The sequence below is a fragment of the Tenrec ecaudatus genome, chromosome 1 (genome assembly GCF_050624435.1).
Source record: "Tenrec ecaudatus isolate mTenEca1 chromosome 1, mTenEca1.hap1, whole genome shotgun sequence".
In the NCBI taxonomy this organism is placed as follows: Eukaryota; Metazoa; Chordata; class Mammalia; order Afrosoricida; family Tenrecidae; genus Tenrec; species Tenrec ecaudatus.
In genome coordinates this window covers 309065119-309088350 of record NC_134530.1, presented here as the reverse complement: position 1 = coordinate 309088350, position 23232 = coordinate 309065119, and the positions used below count along the sequence as shown (strand labels likewise).

The following is a 23232-nucleotide window of genomic DNA, read 5'->3' as shown; positions in this document are numbered from 1 at the left end:
CTAGCTGTCCCCATGGTCTTTGTTATGTTTGAATCCATGGTGATAGGCACTGTGTCACTCTGTGTCATCCTGGGGCTTCCCTCCTTTTTACCAAGGGTGTAGTTTCCCAGCAAAAACCAAGGATGGACACCGAGCCACCAGCATATTCAATACATACAGGGAAAGGAGGAAAGACAGATTGTGGCTGATTCTGTGGGGATGTCAAGACTCACTAGGGTCAAGGACATTGTGCAAACCAGGAGAAGAGCCTTGTAGAGGAGTTTCTTGTGCCCTTGCCTTCCCCCCTGGACTAGGAGTCTCCCCGTGAGAGGGACGATGGTTTCTCTCTTGTGATGGGAAAATCCCTGGAGTAGATGACAGTGTCCCTGTCTTCAAAGAACTCTTCAAAATGAGGAACCAACGTGTTTGAGGTACAGAATCGATCCTGCCCTCCTCTGCTGGGTGGTGTAAATAACTAAGACGCTCATCAGCTCACTGAGAGTCTGCTGGTTCAAGTCCTTCCAGAGATGCCTCACGAGAAAGCTTTGGGGGTATACTTCTGAAGACCGGCTTTTGAAAATGTTATTCTGACACACACAGGACGAGCTTTAAGGGTTGGCTCTGTAGACAAGAAATGCCCCAAACCATGGCTGTGGACTTCTGACCAGCCTCCTCTGATGTGACCTCTGGGGACCTCACCCAGCCTTTCTATTCCTTATTGAAGTTGTTGGGAAGTCTCCTATCCAGGGGACTTTGGTCGGTTGGCCATTTAGATACCAGTTAACTGCCTCATAAACATTTTAATAAAGTTCAAGGTTCAGGAGAGCTTTCCCTGCTTTATAAGCAGCAGAGAGTCAATCACAGCATTTATTTGTTCTCAAGAGGAAGTAAGGTAGGTTGGCCCACCTGGTCTTTTTCCCTTTAAGAGTCCCTATGCTCTAATTTTGACTCTTTTTATAAAGTATCCATTTATGTTTCTCTCCCACCCAACCCCTTAATCTCTTTGGTAGCCTCTTGGGCCACCTTGATCTCCGTTTCCTTCTCCTTTGCAAGAACCCGTGTCCACAGTCCACCTCCGTGCTAATCAGAGAAGCCTTCCCACAGACCAGACACGTCTGGACGCAGCCCTCCTGCTCCATCATGAGCAGTTCCCAGGTGTTCACTAAGCTGCAGGAGGAGGTGATCTGCCCCATCTGCTTAGGAATTTTTCAGAACCCTGTCACCATTGGCTGTGGGCACAATTTCTGTCTCAAATGCCTCACTGGGAATGTGGATCCATCAGTCGGCTTACTGAAGTGCCCCCTCTGTAAGCACCCTGTGCGGAAGGACGCATTGACGACCAACTGGGTGTTGATGAATCTGGTGGAGATGATCCAAGAGATGTGTCCCAGCGAGGAGCAGCCAGGAAGGGGTGAACGAAAGTGCCAGAAGCACCAGGAGCAGCTGCACTACTTCTGTGAGAACGACGGGAACTTTCTCTGTATCGTGTGTCGGGAATCCAAGGAACACAAACAACACAAAGTCACCGTGATGGAAGATGCTGCCCAAAAGTACAAGGTAAACACTGGGCATTCCTTCCTGGCCTCCTCTGTTGGATCAGAAGTTCAGGGTGGATGTGGGAGTTATAGATACCTCTTTCTTCTGGGCCTACACCACTGTGGCTCACCCCCCACACCCCGTGCAGAGTCAAGCAGGGTCAACATTCTTGAGGGGAAGGGGGAGGGAGTGTCTCGTTATCTCTGGAGTATCATTTGCTTCCAAAATCTGAAGTCTTGTTAAGTCACACCAGAAAGCAGAGTGAAAAAGACATGTGATTTTTTTTCAAATCGTTTTATTGGGGCTCATACAACTCTTATCACAATCCATACATACATCAATTGTGTAAAGCACACTTATACATTCGTTGCCCTCATCATTCTCAAAACACTCGCTTTCTGCTTGGGCTCCTGAAATCAGCTCCTCATTTTTCTCTTCCCCTTCCTGCCCTCTCCCCCCTCCCCCAAGACATGTGATTTTGAATCAGAAGGTCTAAGTTCAAAGGCTAAGTTCCTGAGCTTTCTATAAGACTATCAATGAGTAACTTGACTTCTCTGGGGCATGGTTGTCACACCTTTCAAAGAGGGCAAACAGAACAGAATGCAACTTACTTCCAACCAGACAAATGGCAGAAAGTCTGTGAAAATCCTTTCCTAACCTTAAAGCCTCATTCATATATCAACTGCAATCACTCATGGATGACACATTCTCCTAAGTGCCTGGGGTCCCAGGTCTCTCCCCTCCCCATCCCATCCAGCCAGGTGGGTCCCCACCCAGTCTCACATGCCTTCCTGAAAGATCAGGGGGCTTTGGGAGACCAAGAGGACTCTCAGGCACAGCTTTCCAATAAGGCCCTCTCCCACAGGAACTACTTAATTCCCAACTGGAGGTCTTGCAACAAAAGCAGAAGGCGATAATGCAGGTGAAAACCCAAGGCAAACAGAAGATCGAAGACTTCATGGTAAGAAAAGGTTGATATGTGGCTCATTCTGTCCTGTGGTCCTTGGAAGCAAACTCTTCTCCTCCCTCATGCCCTTAGATCTCTTATTATCCTGGCTGCTCAGAAGAAGACCTGGTACCAAAGAAAGTGACTCAGAGGGGACAGAAGCCGTGTGGCAGGGTCATGGGTTAGGGTGTGTATGTACTTTCTTCTCCCCAGGAGGGTTTGCCTTGTCTGCCGCAGCACCTTCACATCTGACCTCGAGTTACTGCACAAAGCTGACCACTGTAGTCTCCTCCACCTGATGGTCATGGTGTGTGGAGCACACAGGCTGGTCTTGGTGTCAGAAATGCTGGTTTTCAGGCTCACCTCTGTGAGTGCCTTAACCAGAGACCGATAAGGAATGAAGATACTGTAACTCCGCCCAGCTTCTTTACCTATGATCTTTGTGTATGTCAAAGGACCAGTCTTTGGGGGCTCACTGCCATCGAGTTGATTCTGAGCCTCATCTTTCTCCCTCAGAGTGGGTGGTGGTTTCAAACTGCTTACCTTTTGGTTAGCAGCCCAACACGTAACCATTGTACCACCAGGGCTCCTAATCTTTTTGAAAGGAGATTATAAACAAAAAGGCCTTTTGTGGTTTTTAAATCATTTTATTAGGGGCTCATACAACTCATCACAAACCACACATACATCAATTGTGTAAAGCACATTTACATTCATTCCCCTCATCATTCTCAAAACATTTACTTTCCACTTAAACCCCTGGCATCAGCTCCTCATTTTTCCTCCTCCCTCCCCACTCCCTCCTCCCTCTTGAACCCTTGATAATTTATAAATTATTATTTTGTCATATCTTGCCCTGTCTGACGTCTCCCTTCACCTGCTTTTCTGTTGTCCATCCCCCAGGGAGGAGGTCCCATGTAGATCCTTGTAATCGATTCTCCCTTTCCAACCCATCCTCCCTCTACCCTCCCAGTATCTCCACTCACACCACTGGTCCTGAAGGGATCATTCGCCCTGAATTCCCTGTGTTTCTGGTTCCTATATGTACCAGTGTACATCCTCTGGTCTAGCCAGACTTGCAAGGTAGAATTCGGATCATGATAGTGGGTGGGGAGGAAGCATTTAGGAACTAGAGGAAAGTTGTATTTTTCATCGTTGCTACATTGCACCCTCTCTGGCTCGTCTCCTCCCAGAGACCCTTCTGTAAGGGCATGTCCAGTTGCCCACAAATGGGCTTTGGGTTCCCACCCTGCAGCACTCGCCCCCCCCCCCACTCATTCCCTATGATAAGATTTTTTTTTTGTTCGAAAAAGCCTTTTGGAAATGCAAAGTAGCTTGCCTGAAGGGGGGGAAAAAGCTCAATCATAAATAAATTAGCCTACTATTGAGCTCGTGATGAATGCTTAAAAAAAAGCGCTCTTCAATGTTCCTTTTCAAATCTGCCCCACAGCACTGCTTTTAAGTGACATTTAATTCAAGTGTAAACTTAATAAGACTGACATTTTCAATAACAGAGGGGATAATCGCGGGCCATCCTCGTGCCTGCTCCATCCTTGTTCTCCTTGCCCCCAGGCCCAGGTGGAACAGGAAATCGAAAGAGTCACGGCAGAATTCAATCAGCAGTTTCAGGTCCTCAAGGAGGAGGAGACGGCTCTCATGTCACGACTGCATGAGCTTGCTCAAGAAGGAGAAAATGCGAGCAACCTCTACATCACTAGCATTGACGCACAACTGAACTTCCTCGATCGGTTTATCCAATCTCTGAAAGCCAAGAAGCAAATGACCCCCAGTGACCTGCTGTGGGTGAGTGTCACTTAGGGGCAGAGCTACAGACTAGCCCGTCCCTGTTCACAGGTCACAGAAGGGCCACCTAGCAAAATACCAGCAAGAACCAGTATCATCATGCAAACCACCAAGTCTGTAACTCAGATATACGTGGTGTGAGTCACACCTCACTGTCACATTTTTCCCTAGATGCCTCGTCTAGGGAAATGGATGGGATTGACTTTTAAAATATGGCTCGTATAAGACACTTTATTTAAAAATACTGCCATTTCTACTTGTAACCAATATTTTAAAATATTAATGAGATATTAGAGACTATTTTTTTAATAACAAGTCTTAGAAATTTAGTATACGTTGCCCACCTCTGCACAATTAGCTTACTTGGAACACTATATTTTTAGTGGTTGACAGACAATGCAATCCTTTTGAATCAGAAAGATTGTGTTGAGCAGGGAAAGCATCTTAATGCCTTCAGTGTTTAAAACACTGGCCACTTTTCAGTAGCCACACATGGACAGTGTGGGCCTGGCTGATGCTCAGAATCAGCGAAGGACCGCCATTTTTCACCTTCCACTCCCAGCAGAGCAAGAAGCGACTGCTTTCTTTAAAGAATGATTGCCTTGGGAAGTCATTGTAGCCCCCTCCACACCCCTGGCAGCCGAGCAGGGCTCTCCTGGCTCTGTGTTTCCCTTTTACTGTGAAGTGGGCGAAGGTGCATTGAGCAGATCACCGTATTGCGTTCAACAACAGGTGCACGCCCCGATTCAACTCATCATTGCAATTCCTTAGAAGCACCATCTCATCCCACATCCTGTTTCCATCTCTCCATCTTTCCCAACCCTCTGGACTTTGTCCTTGGCTTAAATGCTGACCTTTTGATGTTCAATGATAGGTTATGCCCACATGGAGGTGAGTTCCAGTCCCACCCTGAAGGGTCAGGGCCATAACTTTGGGGGTCCCTCCAGTCTCTGAGCAGTACGCCCCTGGTTTGATGTCAGATACAGAGCTTGTCTTCCGAACTTGCTCTTCCTCCCCTGATCGCCACCCAACTCCTCTTCCGAGTGAGTCATTTCCTTGCCCACTGGCCCGTCTTGGCACAAAGAGGTTGGCTTCACCTTCCACCTGCTTCTTTGTCCCGCACCAGGAATGTTCTTTACTCTGTGCCTGCCGGAAAGCGGCCAAGAGCTGAGGTTGTGTTTTGTCTCTTTCTTTCCTAGAACATCAGATATATGTTGAACAGGTATGCTGGGCCTTCCCATGTGCCTCTCATGCTGACTTATTCATACATGTAACAATCAACATGCACTCACATTGTAGTCAAAAACGCTCAGTACTCACCAACACCTCCCTCACCAACACCTGTGTCTCTGTCTAACATTGCCACCAGACGCTCCTTGACCCCTTGTTCCTCTGCTCTGACCCCTCCCCACTCCCTATGTGCCCCCCTCATCCCTGGCCCCATGTCCCTAGCCCTGCCTTCTCACGCCCAGCTTTCTAACCCCTGACTTCCCTCACACCCACCTCCAGGACTCCATCCTCATCCTCATATCCCCCTCTCATTGTCAGGGCCCTCCCTCCCCAGCACCCCCCTTCCTGACCTCACCACACAACTGAGCCCTGTCTTCTCAGGAGCCAAGGGTTTCAATTTCTCTCCCCAACCCCACTTCCTCTGGACTTGGAGAAAACACTCGGTGAGGCCAAATCAAGACACAATTCCGTCCTGGACTCCATGAAGAAGTGCAGAGGTAAGGACAAGGCTCTTCCCCCCTCTGTCTCAAGCGTGATTTGTCCACGCACTGTGGGCACTGGCCCTACACCCCCAAGGTCCCCAGGAGCTGTGGTGCGTTACAGGAAATAAAGAGCAGAAGCGGTGGAGACAGGGGCTCACTGTTCCCGTTGTCAGGATCAAGAGAGCATATTTTCCAATGGGCTTATTATAGGCATGGGGCTTCTGAGCCTCCAGCAGGCACAAGTCGAAAAGAGTCGGCAGGTAATAGAGTTTAGTCGGCGGCTTAACCTTGGATGTCCCTGAACTCTCTCCAGGGGAACAATCTATGAGCAGTATCCGAAGGGAGTTGGCTGTGCTTTGGGTGGGACAGACAATAGAACCTGATTGCAGACAGCCTCTGGCCTCAGAGTGAGCGCCCAGACACAAGCAGGACACATTTTGTATGGTAGCACCTCTATGGGGGCTGGAATGGGGATGATTTTCAGTCGGGAGACGGTATAGTGCGGAGTCATCTGTATCGCAAACTGGGGGAGCTGCCCCCCACCAGGGGCAGCCTTCCCAACCCGATTATGAAGGTAGATAATTTGGCCGCTGGCAATTTCATCCAGTTCTTCAGTATTGCGCAACACACGCCAGTGGTGATCCTGTCACTGAAGAGTCCACTCGGACTCATGTCCCTCCCAGTGTGTCAGAGCAGAACGCTGCCCCCAAAGGGTCTTAGGGGCTGGCCGTCTGTGGGAGATCGTTGGGCTTTGAGGCAAAGCCACCTCTGGGTAGACTCAAACCCTGGCTTAGCAGCTGAGCGTACTGACTCCAGCACCCAAGGCTGACTTGTGCGTAGTCTGTCACAGTGAGAAGGGCCCCCACCCACCGTGGACAATGGCTTGGGTAGCTAGCGATGGTTCTAGCGTTTGCTAAATCACTAAAGATTGAGGCACTCCTGTCTCCTGATTGATGGCCTTCTATCACACACAAATCCCCAGCCCCGAGTACTGCGGTTGCTGTGGGGCACGTGCTGAGCCATGGCGATCCCATGCGTGCCACACAGCTGTCAAGGCCAGGACCTTTTGCAGAAATGCCAGACTCCTCCCTCGTCCAGCACATTGCATGGGTTGCCCTACTTCCTTGCGGGCACTTACCTTAATCTGATTTTACTTGTCTACCTCCTTGACTCTATAAGACTCACAGAGCAGGGACTGAACCGATGTCTCGTGGTAACCCCCTTCCCCAGCATGGCTGTATTAGTTATGAGGTGGACCACTGTGGCCAGGGGGGTGGGGTGCTCCGGCTGTGCCCTTCATCATCCCCCCTACCCCACCCTCGTTGGGCCTGTGGGACCCCTGGCAAGTAGCTTTTGCTTCTGTGGCACACACTGGAGCCCTGTCTCTTCCTAACAACAAATAAAGAGGAAGCCATTGAAGACTAGTAGGGAGTCCTCTTCCAGCACAGCAGGGAAACAGCAGCTGAGCAAAGCGGATGAGGGTGGGGGCGGGGCGGGGGCTCAGGTTCTCAGTCTGGGCCCAGCTATTTCTCAAGAACTTGTCTGGGGTTGCAGCTGAGAATAATGCAGGATGTTAGGAATTCTGTGCTTGTGTCTTCGTGCAGCTGTACCGGACACACCACCTATAGGCAAGCGACTTCAGGGGACGGAGCTGTGTGTTCTCGCAGTTTAGGGAGCTAGAAGCTGGAATTGGGGCGCCTCTCCATCTCATCCCACTCTCTCCCCACAGAGAACATACAGCCCGAGAAGAAGAAAGGCCGAAGCAAATTTTTTAGAGGCGCGAGTGAGGACTCCCCAAAGAATTGTATGTGGGGTTTGAAGGCTGCTTCTATCCCTTGAGGCGTGGGAGAAACACAAAAGGGAAGAATCTTATTTCTGTGGTTACCTGCGGCCCAGGTGTGGACACATGCCTACTACTCGGAAATGGAGAAGACCGAGGCAGGGATATGAGTTTTATCTTTTAAACGCCCAAAACTCACCAAAAGGCGTTTCTGGGCGGGGAAATATCTCTGTGCTCAACTACCTGCCAAAAGGCCGGTGTTTCAAACCAATCCAGAGGTGCCTCAAAAGAAAAGTCTGCCAATCTGCTTAGAAAACCCTAAGGCAGACACCACAACTCTGCAACTAACACGGAGGCCAGCAGTCACAGGTCTAATGCCCAGATTCTGAAGGTTTCCAAAGTGATGGTTGACGCTTATTTCCTCACTCCCCAGAGAAAGGGAGGAAAGATATGAGAGGTGGAAGCAGCCCCATCTACATGTATTAACTGCCACTTCCTGTCCCCACCCTACCAGAGAATACAGGTTTCTGTGGGGGGGTCATGGCAGCTCCAACAGAGACCCATGACATGGCAGCCTATGCCTAGGAAGTGGTCACAGTTGGTTCTGCCACGTAAGACGACAATACCAGGGGAACCATTTCTCAAAGGTCCACTCTATGCTTTGCGCACCACACCCAGTATTTCAAAATCCCACAACTCCCCCAAAATAGGCCACGACTGAGGCCCTTCTGAGTCCAGAAAAGTAAGGGGAGTTGCCCAGGTCATATTAAAAGAAACAGAATTAGAACTCACATCTCCAACGCGAGAAACTCCATGATGCACCCTGTCCATTTCTGCGCCAGAAGAGGTCTTGGCTTCGAAGGGCACCTTTGGGTAGCACTTCAGGCCTCTGGTTCTGTGGAAAGTGAAATATCCTGGGCCATGGAGGCATCAAAGGCTGACCAAGGACACCCCTACCGAAGGGTCCCCATGCTCCCCTCCTGGGTGCAGGACAGTCTCCACAAGAGCCACTGTTTCTTGTGATTGTTGATGGCAGCATGTTAGGTTTTGTTCTTAATTTTCAGTTTTTGCTATCATGACTAAAACGAGTTCATTTCACCCCAAGTTCCAGGGACTGTGGTAGAGAATAATTCTAAATCGAAGAAAACCTCAGGACCTAAGCCACCTTCTCCAGGTAGGACCTCTGTCTCCTGACACTTCAGGCTTCCTATGGCCTATAGGAGGAACCTCCAAGAGTAGGAGGGGAAGGGGGAGTGTCACAATGTAGGAGCAGGGCCTTTCCCAGGTGCCCTCTCTGCCCAGACTACAGAATGGGAATGTGCTGAGCCACCTGCAAGAGGAGATCCAGGTTGGCCGGAAGACCATACTTCTGAGGCCAGACCATCCTCTCTGATCAGAGTTAGGTGGGAGTAATTTCTCTGCATACCCTCCTGAGAAGAAGGAAGAGGGAAGAACTGGGAGAGGAACTCATTTGATAAGAAGGACTAGGGGTTGGTAGAAGAATGCGGAACTGTGAAATCCATAGTTCTTGAAAATTTCATAAGGCTGGATGGGGGTGGGGTAGCAAGGAGGAACAAGGGGCAGGCATGTTATCCAAGTCCTTCACTCCTTCCCAAATAAACTTCCTCCAGGAAATGGTGCATTTCTAATCAAATTGCTCTTAGCTGGTTCTGGCACACGGTGAATCTAACCTTTATCCTTTCTGTTGTATCAGGAGGTTAGCTATGAAGAAATGTTTCTCCCTGGCTCCCATTAACCTCTCTTTTCTCCTTTCCTTCTCCCTTGAAGGCAGACCTTCCGAACAAGCATCCGCCAATCAATGGCCCTCCGTTATATTGAGCTTCTCTAGGCACCCGTCCATTCGGAAACCCATCCCTATGGAATTGCTCCTGCCCCAGAACAGGAGGTCTTTCCCTGGGATTCCGCAACGTCTAGCCAGCTTTGAGGAGTCTCTCAAGAGCACTGGAGCCACAGAAAAGGACGGGCATACAGTGGCCCAGAGTGAGTGGCGGAGAGTGGTCGAGCCCTTGCTTGGAGGGGAATGGGGCTGAGCTAGAGAGGCCCAGTTTTCTGAGAGTGAAAATGAGGGGCATGAAGACCTGAGGGAGGGGTGCTGTCACTTTGATCGAACAAAGGGTGAAAAGACAATGCTTCCCCCAAACACCACACAATCCTCCTCCCCAAAGCTGGACTTCTCCTTATCCCCTTTATTGGGGTGCCCTCTGGTGCTTAAGGAAGTCCTATCTCCTCTCCCCTCCACCCTCTAGTTTAAACAAAGGAGACTTCAAAAAATTCATGGGAAAAAAAATCCATGCATCTTTCAATTCCACCTTTCCACGTGCTCCTTAAATCCCCTTGTTTTGCCAAGGCAGTTTAGCCATGTGTGAACCCTGGCTGCATCACTACCTGCCAGCCCCCCCACCCCCTAGAAGGTGCCCTACATTCTCATACACAACATCTCTCCCAGCCCCCAAGCTCAGTAAGGAGGGATTAACAGCAGCAAACCTTGTTATATGACATTTCACTTTATTGCACTTCGCAGATACTGAGTGGGGGCATGGGGGCATGTTGTTTGTTGTTGCTTTTAAATATATGGAAGGTTTGTGGTAGCAAAGCTTGCAATGAGCCAGTCTATGGTTGCCATTTTCCCCAAAGCATATGCTCATTTTGTTTCTGTGCCTCACCTTGGCCATTCTCACAATATTTCAAACTTTTTTGCACGTCTGTTGCACACGCATTCCCAGCCTTTTGTGTGCACTTGGGGACTGGGAAGATCTGTGTGACTCACTATATTTTGATACACTCTCTGGAACGCAGCATGCAGTATCTCCTAGGCAGGGCTGCCTTGTCGGGAAAGTGTCTGGGAATTCCTGGGCAGCACCATCAGGTGAACATACTCAGCTGTTAATTGAAAGTTTGGATGCTTGAGTCCACTCAGAGGTGCCTCACAACAAAGGCCTGGTGATATAATTCGGGGCGGGGGGAATTAGCCACCGAAAGACCTATAGATCACAGTTCTATTCTTGATGCTCACCGTGCAACCACGATGGTTCCCAGGCAACAAGGGTTTAGAATTAGGTAATAAGCCAGGGGACTGAATGAGGCCTCTGTTCCTAGAGGCATCATCGATATTGGCGTCATTGCTACTGAAGCCATTGTGGAAGGCGAATGGGGCGCTGCTACCCTTGCTAAACGATTTCTCAACTTCAGAATCCCGATGCAATGCATGGATGAAGGAAAAGGGCTGCCTGTTCCTCCTTCGCTGTTCCAACCCCCACTTACCCAACCCTGTTTTTGAAGGGACCCGGTTTACGAAATGACTGGAATCATAGCCCCAGTAACTCTTGTGCGCCCTCCAGGGGATTTGAACTCACTGTGACAATGTGTGACAGAGTAGAACAGCCCCAGAGGGTGTCCTGTATCTTGAGGAGCAGGTCCTTGCTCAGTCAGCAGCAGGCGGGTTTGAAACTCGGACCTTTGGGAGAGCCCCGGAGCGCTTAATCGTTGCGCCACCAGGGCCCCTTCGGTATCTCTTGTGCTCGCCCCAAAGCTTGTTTTCGCTAAGGCATCAGAAGCTTCAGGAGTTGGGCAAGGTAAGCAGATGTCCTCAACCTTACATGCTGGGCTGACACCACCCTGCCAGGACGTTTAAGGACTGATTTCAAAGACCAGGAGAGGCTAGCACACGTTGGGGACACGAAGGGCTGGCGGGGGTGGAGGGGAGAGCCACCCTCTGACGCCTTTCCAAGCGAGCCCAACTTGACCCAGCGAGGGGGTCCCCCTTTTTCCTTGGGTCTCTCGTAGCTCCTGTGACCTTTGACGCAACCTCAGCCCACCCGGACCTCATCCTTTCTCAGGACCTGAAGACCGTGACGCTGGGCGCTATCTCTTCTAATAACTCAGAGGCGCCGGACGAACCTGCGCGTTTCAATCCTTTCCGTTGCGTGGTGGGCTCACCAGGCCTTTCCTGCGGCCAGCAGGCCTGGGAGGCGGAGCTCCGCGGACCCGAGGGCGGGGCGTGCATTGTGGGCGTGGCTTCGGAGCACGCCGCCCGCCGGGACTTCCTGTCCTTGGAGCCCGCGGCCGGCTTCTGGACGCTGCGCTTCTCCGCACGGCAGTGCCAGGCGCTCGTCGAGGGCGGCACCCGGAAGGACCTGCAGGCCCGTCCGAGCCGAGTGGGCGTCAGTGTGGACCACGAGCGCGGGGAGGTGGCCTTCTACGACGCCGCCACGGCCGAGCACATCTACACCTTCCACGCCTCCTTTCCGGGGCAGATTTTCCCCTTCTTCCGCCTCCTCTTCCCCGGCACGCAGATCACCCTGCGACCCTGGAGTCGTTAGTGATTGCCCTCCTTCACGACGCTCGAGGGGGGGTGACAGCTAAGCCGGCCCTTCCAGCGGTGACACCCATTTTCCTTTTGCGCTTCTCGGCGCCCCTATGCAGTACTGTAAATGGGATCGGAACCGAAAGTCCAACGCTGGGTGGCGGTCCCAAGTGACCCAGCAGTCAGTTGAGATACAGGTGCAGGGGGCTGGACCTCTCCTGCATCCCAGGGATGCCAGAGTATGCAACTGTAATTTCTAGGATACATGGTTAAATGGAAAACTCAAAGTGGGTAATAGTCCGTATATATATTGTTTTCTTATCCTTATTTATTGGAAAGGAGAGATCAACCAAAGACTAATTTTAAGAAGTTAGTGGTTATGCATTCGACGACTAATCCCAAGGTCCACTGTTCGAAACCGCCTGCCCCTCTGCTCGAGAATGAAGGGGCTTCCGACTCCCATAAAGAAGTACAATCTTGGAACCTCACAGGCAGTTCTACCGCCAGCCCTGTAGGGTCCTATGAGTTGGCATTGCCTGGAAGGCAATGAGCTTGGTGTTTGCTTTTGGTGTAAGGGGAAGCCTAGTGGAACAGATACAAGTTATTCATTCATTGTTTCATGTATTTGACTTTGAAACCGTGCAAACGGTTTACATTCAAGATAAAGTAAAATTGAAACGAGACAACATTAACCTAGATGTATATAGCTTAACTATTCGAAAAGATGTTACTTTAAGTGACTTTAAACACAGTAATTGCGATTATAAGGATCGACATATAACCTCCTCCCTGGGGGATGGATAACAGAAAAGTGGGTGAAGGAAAACGTCAGGCAGTGTAAGATAGGACAAAATAATAATAATTTATGAACTATGAAGGAGGGGGAGCGGGAAGGGAGTTGGAAAATGAGCTGATATTAAGGGCTCAAGTAGAAAGCAAATGTTTTGAGAATGACGATGGCAACAGATGTACAAATGTGCTTAACACAACGGATGGATGGATGGATTGTGATAAGAATTGTACGAACCCCCAATAAAATGATTTTTTTAAATGCAGTAATTGTACATCCTTACTGAGATATATACTAATGACAAGAATGATCCCTAATACATTTTAAATAATCGCATTGATAAAAATGATATATTATTTTAAGTTTATTACTGTTGGGGGGGGCAAATGAAGTGAAAAGCTCATGGGATTTTTCCATGAAATTTTGAAGCCCTTTGTACAGGCATGATAGACAGTTTTGTTCGTTGGTGTTATTGTTAGGTGATGGACTTGGTTCCAATTCATAGAGACCTAGGAGCAACCAAACTAAACATTGCCCAGCCCTGTGCCATCTTCACAATTAGGATGTTTGAGCCCATTGTTGCAGCCTTGGTGGCAATTCATCTCCTCAAGGATCTTCCTCTTATCTGCTGACACTCTACTTTCCAAAGCACAATATCATTTTCCAGGGACAAAGTCTCTCTGAGACAAAGTCTCACCATCTGTGGCAGTTACATAATTTTCACGTAAACGTGACGTGTAGGGGTGGAATCTAGCCTGTCAATCAGGTCACAGCCTGACGATCTCATTTGGAGATCAATGATTCGCTGGAGGCAGGGCCTCTTTCTGCTTTCACCTTCCTGTTGACACCACATGGAAACCTGTGTGAACCCTGGAGATGTGTATCCCTCCATCAGGCCCACACAACTCTGCACTCACCAGCCTGTGCGCTTCCTGCAGTCTGCATCATTACATGTGGCTTCATGAGTCTGAACAGAGACTCGTGGAGTAGTATTGGACTTGATCTGGACTGGGCTGGGATGTTTTCTTGACATACTCCTTGATATAACTTCACTCTTTTCTTTATCATGATATTGTCTATCGGCCCAGTCATGAGAATTTGGGTCTTCTTTGCACTGGGATGTAATCTATACTGAAGGCTGCGATCTTTGGTCTTCATCAGCAAGTGCTTCGAGTCCTCTCTGCTTTCAGCCAGCAAAGCTGTGTCATTTGAGTGTTGATGACCCTTCCTCCAATCCAGATGCCACGGTCTTCTTCATATAGTTCACCTTCTTGGAGTATCTGCCCAGCAAACAGACTGAATACGTTCGGTGAAAGGAGACAACCCTGACACGCGCCTTTCCTGATTGTAAAGCGGGCAGCATTCCCTTGGAATATGCACTCTTAATAATGTTACACGCGGTTTGTTGTAATCCCCACATTCAAAGCCTTTGTAGTCAATAAAACACAAACATCTTTCTGGTATTCTTCGTTTTCAACCAAGATCCATCTGAGGTCAGCAACGATATTCCTCATTTTGTGCCGCCTTCTGAGTCCAGCCGGCATTCCTCACAGTCCCCTGCCTTGCTAAAACCATTACTAAATTTTCTTCAGCAAAATTCTACCTGCATATGATATTAATGCTATTGTTCCAGACTTTCTGCATTTCTGTCAGATCACCTTTCTTTGGAAGGGGCACAAATATGAATTGTTTCCAGTTGGTTGTCCAGGCAACTGTCTTGGAAACCTCCTGGCATAGGTGAGTAGATGCTTCTGGTGCTGCATCACTCTGGTGAAACATTTCAACTGGTATTCCATCAATTCCAGAAGTCTCGTTTTTAAAAATTTAATTAATTAAAGAGGTCTCATTTTCCCACTAATGCCTTTGGTACAGGTTGACCATCTTCCTTTAGGACCATTCGTTCTTGATCATGAAGTCATTTTAGAATAGTGAATATTTTTTAGATGCCTTCCATCTTCTTCTGGTGCTTCCTGTAGTATTCAATATTTTCCCCATAGAATCCTTCAGTATTTCAAATTGAGGCTTGAAATTTTCTTCAGTTCTTTCACCTCAGTAGGATAATGCTAGTAGGTCCTGTTAATGTAGGAACCAAGATTTGCAACCTAAAAGATTAGGGTTTTTTTTTTCCTGATAAATATGACAAAAGAAATGAAATAAAAACAGTAATCTTTAATTTGGAAAAAAACAGTATGAACTTGAGGTGTGTTTCCTCTTTTAAAAACATGAAAAAGAGAAGTATTTCTTAGCTTTGTCCACCAAGGCCACGTGGCACCCAGACTGTGGTCTCTAAACACCACCAAGCTCATTGCCCTGGGGTCTGTTCTGACTCATGGCGGCACTGCACAACCGCAGAGAACTGCAGGGACTTTCCAAGGCTGTAGATCTTTAGAAGAAGCAGACTGCCACACCTTTCCTCTCCTCTGAGAAGCTGTTGGTGAGTTTACCCTACTGACCTAGCCTTTAACCATTGTACCACGAGAGGTCCTTTCTAAATATCACTTCCCACTAAGTAAAAGAAACCAGCTCCTTTCAGAATCGGCTCATTCTCAGTCCTGGAAAAGAAATAGATAAGAAGAATCTGAAACATCTTGTCACATCAGATTGCAGAAAAGTTATTAAAGAATACTGAGTCGTGTAAAAAAAAAAAAAGCCTCCGAAGCTAATTTGAAATGGCCAGGGTGGTACACTTTTAGCGTGACTTAGAATAATATTTTATTGAGACATATTAAATATGAGATTAAATACAAAATTATTGCTGTAAAACCATGGAAACCTTTATTAACCAAAAATATCAAAATGAGAAGCTATTATTTCTCAACCTATCCTATGGCTAGAGCTACACAATATGAAGGCAGTGCTCTCCTCTCTCAAGCCCTCCCTGAGGAAGGCTGCACTCTCATTTGTACCACTTCAGGAAGGCTTTTTTAGCATCCGTAAGGGGCTCCACTTGTGTTCCTTTACAACATTACTTGAGCTTGGGGAACAATAGGCAGTATGAACAGGGTTCTAAAAATACATTCATGTACATGGAAAGACTTCATCAAAAGAATGAAAAGAGAACCCATAGTTGGACGGGGGGAGGGTGGAAATTGACAATGATTTATCAGCTAAAGGACTAATTTCAAGACTCTATAGAAAATGACACCTTAATAAGCGCACACACACACATACAAAAATCAAAAATGGGCCTAAAGAATCGGCAATTTCTCAAAGACATCAAAGAAGTCATAAAAGAAATGCAAATTTGCTGTAAAAGAAATGCTAATTAACGCGATAATGAGATACTACCTCAGGGTGACACTCTTAGCAAAATTTAAGAGACAAAAACATAAAACAAATGCTGGAAAGGTTGTGGAGACACTGGAATATTCACACACTGCTGGTGGGATTGCAGAATTGTACAATCACGATGGAAAACAGCCCGGTGCTTTGTTAAGCAAATGCATCTAGAAACACCCTATGACCTTGCAATCACTCCCCTCAGCCTACAAAGAAATAAAGGACAGAACACGAATAGATAATTGCACTGCCATGATTATCATACCAAGTTATTTAACAGCAAAAAGATGGAAACAATCAAGAACTCTGGAGGAAAGGGTAAATAAATTCTGGTACATACACCAAGTGGAATATCTGGTCTCTCTACAAAGCAATGGGGAATGTCTCCAACACCTTATGACATGGGCAAAATGGGAAAATGTTATGCTCAGCCAAGTTAGTTAATCTCATAGAGTTAAATATTCCATGACGCCATTATTATAAAGGGGGAGGAGGGGCACAAGAAAAAGGTTTTCACATAAAGGGAAAAGTCTTTGAAGATTGAAGGGGAGGAGGGAGAAGGGGGAGGGAAGGGGGGGAGAGAAGGAAGGACCATATTAGGGGTGGTTGCTGGGGGACTCCGTATTGGAATACAGTGGGCTGTGCAACTATGCATAGTAAGTTTTTCTTTGTTGGATACAATTGATGTAAGACCTTTAAAAGCCCCCAATAAAATGACCTTTAAAAAAAAAGGTCGCCAACAAGGAGAGTAGAGATACCAGGAGGATTAGGGGAGGGTGGGAAGAGAAAGTGGGAATTGATCATAAAGATCAAACTAGAACCCCCTCCCAGGGGGACGAATAACGGAAAAGTGAGGGGCAGCGGAGGACAATGTAAGATATAGAAAAAATAATCTTTAACTTACCAAGAGTTCGTGAGGGAGGGAGGGTGGGGGAGGGAGGGGGAAGAAATGGGGAGCTGATATCAGGGGCTCAAGTGGGAAAAGAATGCTTTGAAAATGATGATGCCGCCGTATGTGCAGATGTGCTTGGCACATTTGGGGAATGTATGGATTGTGATAAGCTATATAAGTGCCCAAATAAAAGTATTAAGAGGGGGAAAAAAAGATCTTCTACTTAAAAAAAAGAGAAAATGTTAAGTGAGCGAGAGCAAGATGGGTCATTGCCTTAAAAACTTTCCAGCTACCTGACCCATCAGATCTCAATACTGGTCTGTGTGCTTCCCATAGGAGGAAAAGTACAATGAAACTTGTAGGTGGCCGTAAGGTTTCCCAACAAATTTTCACAGGGCAGCCCTTGACACCCTCAAAGAATGAGTAGCAGCACTGTCACGGTGGGTGCCATTGAAGGGGTGGAAGGGAGTCCTCGGTGTAACTTTCTTGGCCTTTTTGTCACCAGGGAAGTTTTAAGTATTTTTAAAATTTCTTCACAATAAAGTCCCATGATCATCCTGGTTCCTTCAAGAGAAAAGACAGTTGCCATACCTTCTGAGCTGACCTCTCTGCCTTGAATGGAATTGGCCCAGGAGTATTTCTCAGTAGACACTCTTTTGATAAAATGTTATTTTCTTGTTGGGGATGCCCTAAGAAGATCAAGTGCATTACTGAGAGAACTTGTATGGAGCCTCCCACTGATGGCAGGCATGTTTAAACACATTTTGTTTGGAATAAACCTCTGTGTGTGTATGAATAAGAACCCTAGTAGCAATTTACCCTAGTACACTTTGGACTTATTTTTCCTAGTATGATTTTTAAAATCCAATCAGCTGATGTGACTACCAAAAATAAACCTATTGGTTATTTTTGGAGGCTACTAGGGAGCTCACCCACCTTTCTGAAGTAGCCTTTTTCTAAATTGAGCAGAGTCAAATGTTCGTTCTCCATCTTAAGCAGACATTCAGGATGATGGAATGGTTAACGAACAGCTCTTTGTTACATAAATAAAGGTGAGGCTTTAGAATGTCACCCTTTTGTAACCCCTAAAAACATTAGGTGAAAAGCCTGTGGGTGGGGGCAATCTTGTAATGGGTGGATGGAATTCATGACAGTAGAAGCCACTGATGAATCTTAGCATCATACAAAGAGAGGCAAGGCAACATCATGCCCCTCCTGGTGTGATACAGCAGGAAGTAGTGTGATGTATACTTCCCAAGAGTACTCAACGTCCAGCCCTATCAAGGTTCGAGTCACATCAGGAATACTTTTCCAGTCTGGGAAGATTCACTGGATGAAGATCCATTTTCTTCATCAAATATATGTAGAGAGACTCAGATATATAACTCTAGGGGATTTTAACATATTTTACCACAACCACCTGGTGTGTTTTCAATTGCACACACAGTGTGCACAAGGTGCGCACAGGAGAAATGTATTTTGTGGGTTTTCTAGACTGACCTTTGGGAGGCAGGTTTCAAGGCGTTTCCTCTGGGTGGGTTAGAACCGCCCATCTTTCAGCTAGTAGTCAAGAGCTAACCATTTGTTCCACTCAGGGGCTCCCTGAACCTCTTCTTCATTTATCACTTGGAGTTTCTAATCAAGAACTACCCCTAAACCATGTAGCTATCCTGAGATGCTGTGCAAGACTGCAGACTAGATGAAATAATGCAGACAGAGAAATAAGAGTGATACACGCTCATGTACATCACAGCACTATTGACAGTAACATAAAGATGGAAACAACATGTGGAAGAATGGATAAAAAACCCACGATATATACACAAAACAGAATACTTCTCACTGGTGCAGAATACAGATGCATCTGTCAAACAAGAACATGGACAAGCTGGGAGGACAGTACAATAAAATAAGTCCATCAAAGAAGGACAGCCTTTGTATGAATGCTAGTATAGACAAAAAAAGATTTTCATTCTTTGATGATTATCAGGGTGGGAGGTTAAATTTTAAAAAGTAGAATAAATGTTTAGCTGTTACTTGATTTAGGGATTTCCTAATATCCTGCAAAATAGCCAATGAGTTTATCACAATGAACTGATGGAATTTTCCAAAACATATGTGGTAGTTATTATGTAATTTAGTGTCAATTGGAGACTATTAAGAATCAAGTTTCAGAAAAGAAAAATGAGGAGCTGATTCCAGGAGCCCAAGTGGAAAGTGAGTGTTTTGAGAATGATGAGGGCAAAGAGTGTATAACTGTGCTTTACACAATTGATGTATGTGTGGATTGTAATAAGAGTTGTATAAGCCCCAATAAAATGACTTTTAAAAAAAGGAATCAAGTTGCAACTCAATGACCTAATTTTGAAGGCACTGAGAAGATAAATAGCTTACTAGAGGCCAGACCCACTCTTTCTGCTTCATCTCCCTACAAGACATTCCTGTTGACAAGCCACATGGAGACCCATGCCAGCGCTGAGATGCTTCCACAAGACTTTTCACCCACTGGCCTGTGATCTTCCTGCTTTTGACATCATTGCATGTTCTGCATGTCTGAAGAGGAATTTATGGACTATTATCAAACATATGGGCTAAAATCAGACATATAGGCTTGATCTGGGCTGGCCTGTTTTCATAATATACAATTACTCTTTATTTATAATTCTTTCTTATACACATGATGTCTATGAATTTCTTTTTTTAGCCAACCCCATCTAACACAACATTTGATGTGTTTCCCTTCAAATGAATTCCCAGGAAAAGGAGGGGAGGTCATCTATAGATTAAAAGAGACTTGGGACAGCTGAACAGGACACAATGGTGAATTTATTAGAATCCAGGTTTAAACAAACTAATTGCAACTTATTTTTTAAAGAACAACAGAAAAAAATTTAAATCATTTTATTGGGGGCTCATACAACTCATCACAATCCATCAATTGTGTAAAGCATATTTGTACATTCATTGCCCTCATCATTTTCAAAACATTTGCTCTCCACTGAAGCTCTTGGCATCAGCTCATTTTCCCCCTCCCTCCTGGCTCCCCCATCCCTCATGAACACGAGATAATTTATAAATAATCATTTTGTCATATCTTACACTATCCAACGTCTCCCCTCACCCACTTTTCTGTTGTCCATCCCCCAGGGAGGAGGTAGCATATAGATCCTTGTAATCAGTTCCCCCTTTCCATCCCACCCTCCCTCAACCCTCCCAGTATCGCCACTTACACCACTGGTCCTGAAGGGATCATCTGCCCTGGATTTCCTGCAGTTCCTATCTGTACCAGTGTACACCCTCAGATCTAGCCAGATTTATAAGGTAGAATTCGGATCATGATAGTGGGGAAGAGGAAGCATTTAGGAACTAGAGGAAACTTCGTTGCTACTCTGCACCCTGACTGGCTCTTGTCCCTACAACCATTCCGTAAGGGGATGTCAAGTTGCCTACAGATGGGTCTTGGGTCTCCACTCCGCACTCCCCCTCATTCACAGTGATATGATTTTTGAGCAAGAGAAATTTGAACACTCTGTAATTGATTATACACGACATATGTTTTTAAGGTATGAAATTTGTACTTTTGCTTCTTTTCTAAAAGACTCCTTTGCATGATGAAATACACATGATGAAATGATCCGTCGTCTGGGATTGGCTTGAGAAAAGCCAATAAGGAGAGGCGAAGAGCGATGAAACAATGTGAGTCATGAGTTTCTAAATGTTGACGTGGGTCATAGGGTTTCAAGAGCTCAGCACCCAGTTTACGCCACGTGTTCAACATTTTCTTTTTTTATATCATTTTATTGGGGGCTCATACAACTCTTATCACAATCCATACATGCATCAATTGTGTCAAGCACATCTGTACATACGTTGCCCTCATCATTCTCAAAACATTTGCTCTCCGCCCAAGCCCCTGGCATCAACTCATTTTCCCCCCTCCCTCCCCGCTCCCCCTCCCATGGACGCTTGATAATTTATAAATGATTATTTTGTCATGTCTTCAACATTTTCTTTTTTTTTTTTTTAACAATTTATTGGGGCTCATACAATTCTTATCACAGTTTATACTAATACATACATCAATTGTATAAAGCACATCTGTACAGTCTTTGCCCTAATCATTTGTCTTCAACAGTTTCATAATGAAAGTCAACACATTAAAAATGCATTCCCTCACAGCATCCCCCCCACCCATGGTTAAATCACCTTTAAAATTAGTTGTGCAATCACGATCAGTTCCAGTCCTTTAGCGCTAGTGCTCTAAGATAGATGTGGTGCTGAGTGTACAACTCAATTTGATACGATTGAACGATTGAACTATTCAGTTGTATGATACGCAAATTGTGTGCCAATAAAACTGTTGGGGGGAAAGAAAAGACACAACAACAAAATGCATCCTCTCAGTAGTCAATATTTGAGAGTAAGCTTATCTCAGAGCCTAGATATCATCTATAAGGAGGACAGAAAAAGACTTGATTTTCCCCGATGGTTGGTTAAAGCCAGGAATAGCAGGGGCTGCAATGATTCCCATTCACGGCTGGCCGCCCAGCCCAGTTCTTAGGCCTCTGAAATCAAGGTCAACCCTTCATTCTGTGCACCTTCCTCTGGAACCCCACCACCCCCATTCCCCACCCCCTACCTGCAACAAAACCCCCGGATATTGTACAAGGAGGCGGCCGGTAAGGGATCGGGGTTTAGACTCCTTGGTTTAGGCCTTCAGTTTCCGGGATGGGCCAAAGAAATCCCAGGAGCAAGAAAGCGCAGAGCCAATTGCATTGCCCGCGACGCGAGCAAGACTTGCACCCGAACCCGTGACGCCTGAGGCTCCTCCTTTGCAGACTCCGGGCCCGGCGAGCGCAGGGAAGCGCGAGCCGGGCACGGGGCGCGGGGCAGACCGAGTAGCGAGCCGACTCCCCGAGCGCGAATTCCTGGAGCAGCCTCCCGCCCTGGCCCTGCTTCCCCTTCTAATTCCCAGCCTGCCGGTCGCTGCCGCCGACTCCTGCAGGGGCCGGGCTTCGCTCCTCCCGCCCTCCCCGCGGCGGGCCGGGACCTGCCGGCACGTCCTTGGACGACCTTGGCTGCCCAGCTTCGCCGCCACTGCAACGTGAGGGCAAAGTGAAAAGTCTCCGTTTCCGGCACTCTGAGAACGGATGTCCTGCAGTCTTGCCCGAGCTTCCTCTAATTGTCCGCGCCACTGGAACGGGACATTCTCCTTCCCCCATCTCCTGGGCCCTAGCTACTCCTGCCACCGCCTCTGGAATGGGCACTTGAAAACTAAATATGAGCTAAATGGAAAGATGGACAATCGGGTTTCTGTCCAGGGATCCTGACTCTTGGTGACCCCCAAATATGTCAGACTTTAGAGTTTTCAACAGCGGGCATTCCTTTCTGGTGTCTCTGGATGCACCAGAACCTCCAACCTCCCAATGAGGGCCGAGCCCATTAACCATTTGAGCTGCCAGCCCCCAGGATATTGATGCTTTGGAGATCCCGTTCAACTTTCATGGACCAGCTCCACATCACCGCCTCCAGGCAGCTTTACGGGGCTCTTCAGTAGGGTGTGTGTACACTCAAAGCCATGGCAGCCATGGGCACTGAGGACAGTCCTTGAGCACAGAGGTTGTTTCTGACAGCAATTGCACTCCCCCACAGTCCAGCCTTGCCAGGTACAATGCCTGGATCATAGAGAAGGAGGAGATGCTTTGTGATAAGGCTTCTCCAACCTGGGCCTTAACCTTGAGCCATGTGTGACCTTCCTCTTCTCTACAGGGGACTAGGTGTTTTGTGGGATCTTTCAGAACATTATCCACAAGAAGACTGTCCTGCTGGCCATTCCTACAGGATTATGGCCAAATAGTTCGGTGGTCAGCCAGACCCAGGAGCTAGATCCTTACTCCCTAACCTGGTGTGTTTTCTCTTCTTCTGTAACGTCTTCTTCTGTAATAAGACTAATAACTTTCTATAGGACTTTACAGTGTACTAAATCTTTCAGAGACATAATTCCATGTACTCCCCACAACCTCTGAGTTCGGTATCGTCACACCCTCAAGGTCCAGACATAGGGCTGATGTTCAAACCAACACACAGGTCGCTTAATCCAAATGCATTGCTACTGAGTGCATTTAGGACAACTTCATAGTCAAATTAAATCTGTCCCAGAGGGTTTCCTCAAGGAGCCCTAGTGGCGATGT

General features: G+C 47.0%; 1 protein-coding gene across 1 annotated transcript; it reads left to right on the top strand.

The window, feature by feature from the left end:
* Positions 1-1119: 1119 nt before the first annotated feature.
* TRIM31 (tripartite motif containing 31) lies at positions 1120-12096 on the top strand. The gene is made up of 5 exons (XM_075543490.1): positions 1120-1536; positions 2381-2476; positions 4034-4264; positions 11307-11349; positions 11561-12096. The coding sequence occupies exons 1-5, from the start codon at positions 1120-1122 to the stop codon at positions 12094-12096; spliced, it is 1323 nt and encodes a 440-aa protein (XP_075399605.1).
* The last annotated feature ends 11136 nt before the right edge of the window (positions 12097-23232 follow it).

Coding starts and splice junctions, on each gene's coding strand:
- TRIM31 (XM_075543490.1), top strand. CDS start 1,120: ATGAGCAGTTCCCAGGTGTTCACTAAGCTGCAGGAGGAGGTGATCTGC. Junction 4,265..11,306: donor CCCCCAGTGACCTGCTGTGG/GTGAGTGTCACT, acceptor CTCGCCCCAAAG/CTTGTTTTCGCTAAGGCATC. Junction 11,350..11,560: donor AGCTTCAGGAGTTGGGCAAG/GTAAGCAGATGT, acceptor GGTCTCTCGTAG/CTCCTGTGACCTTTGACGCA.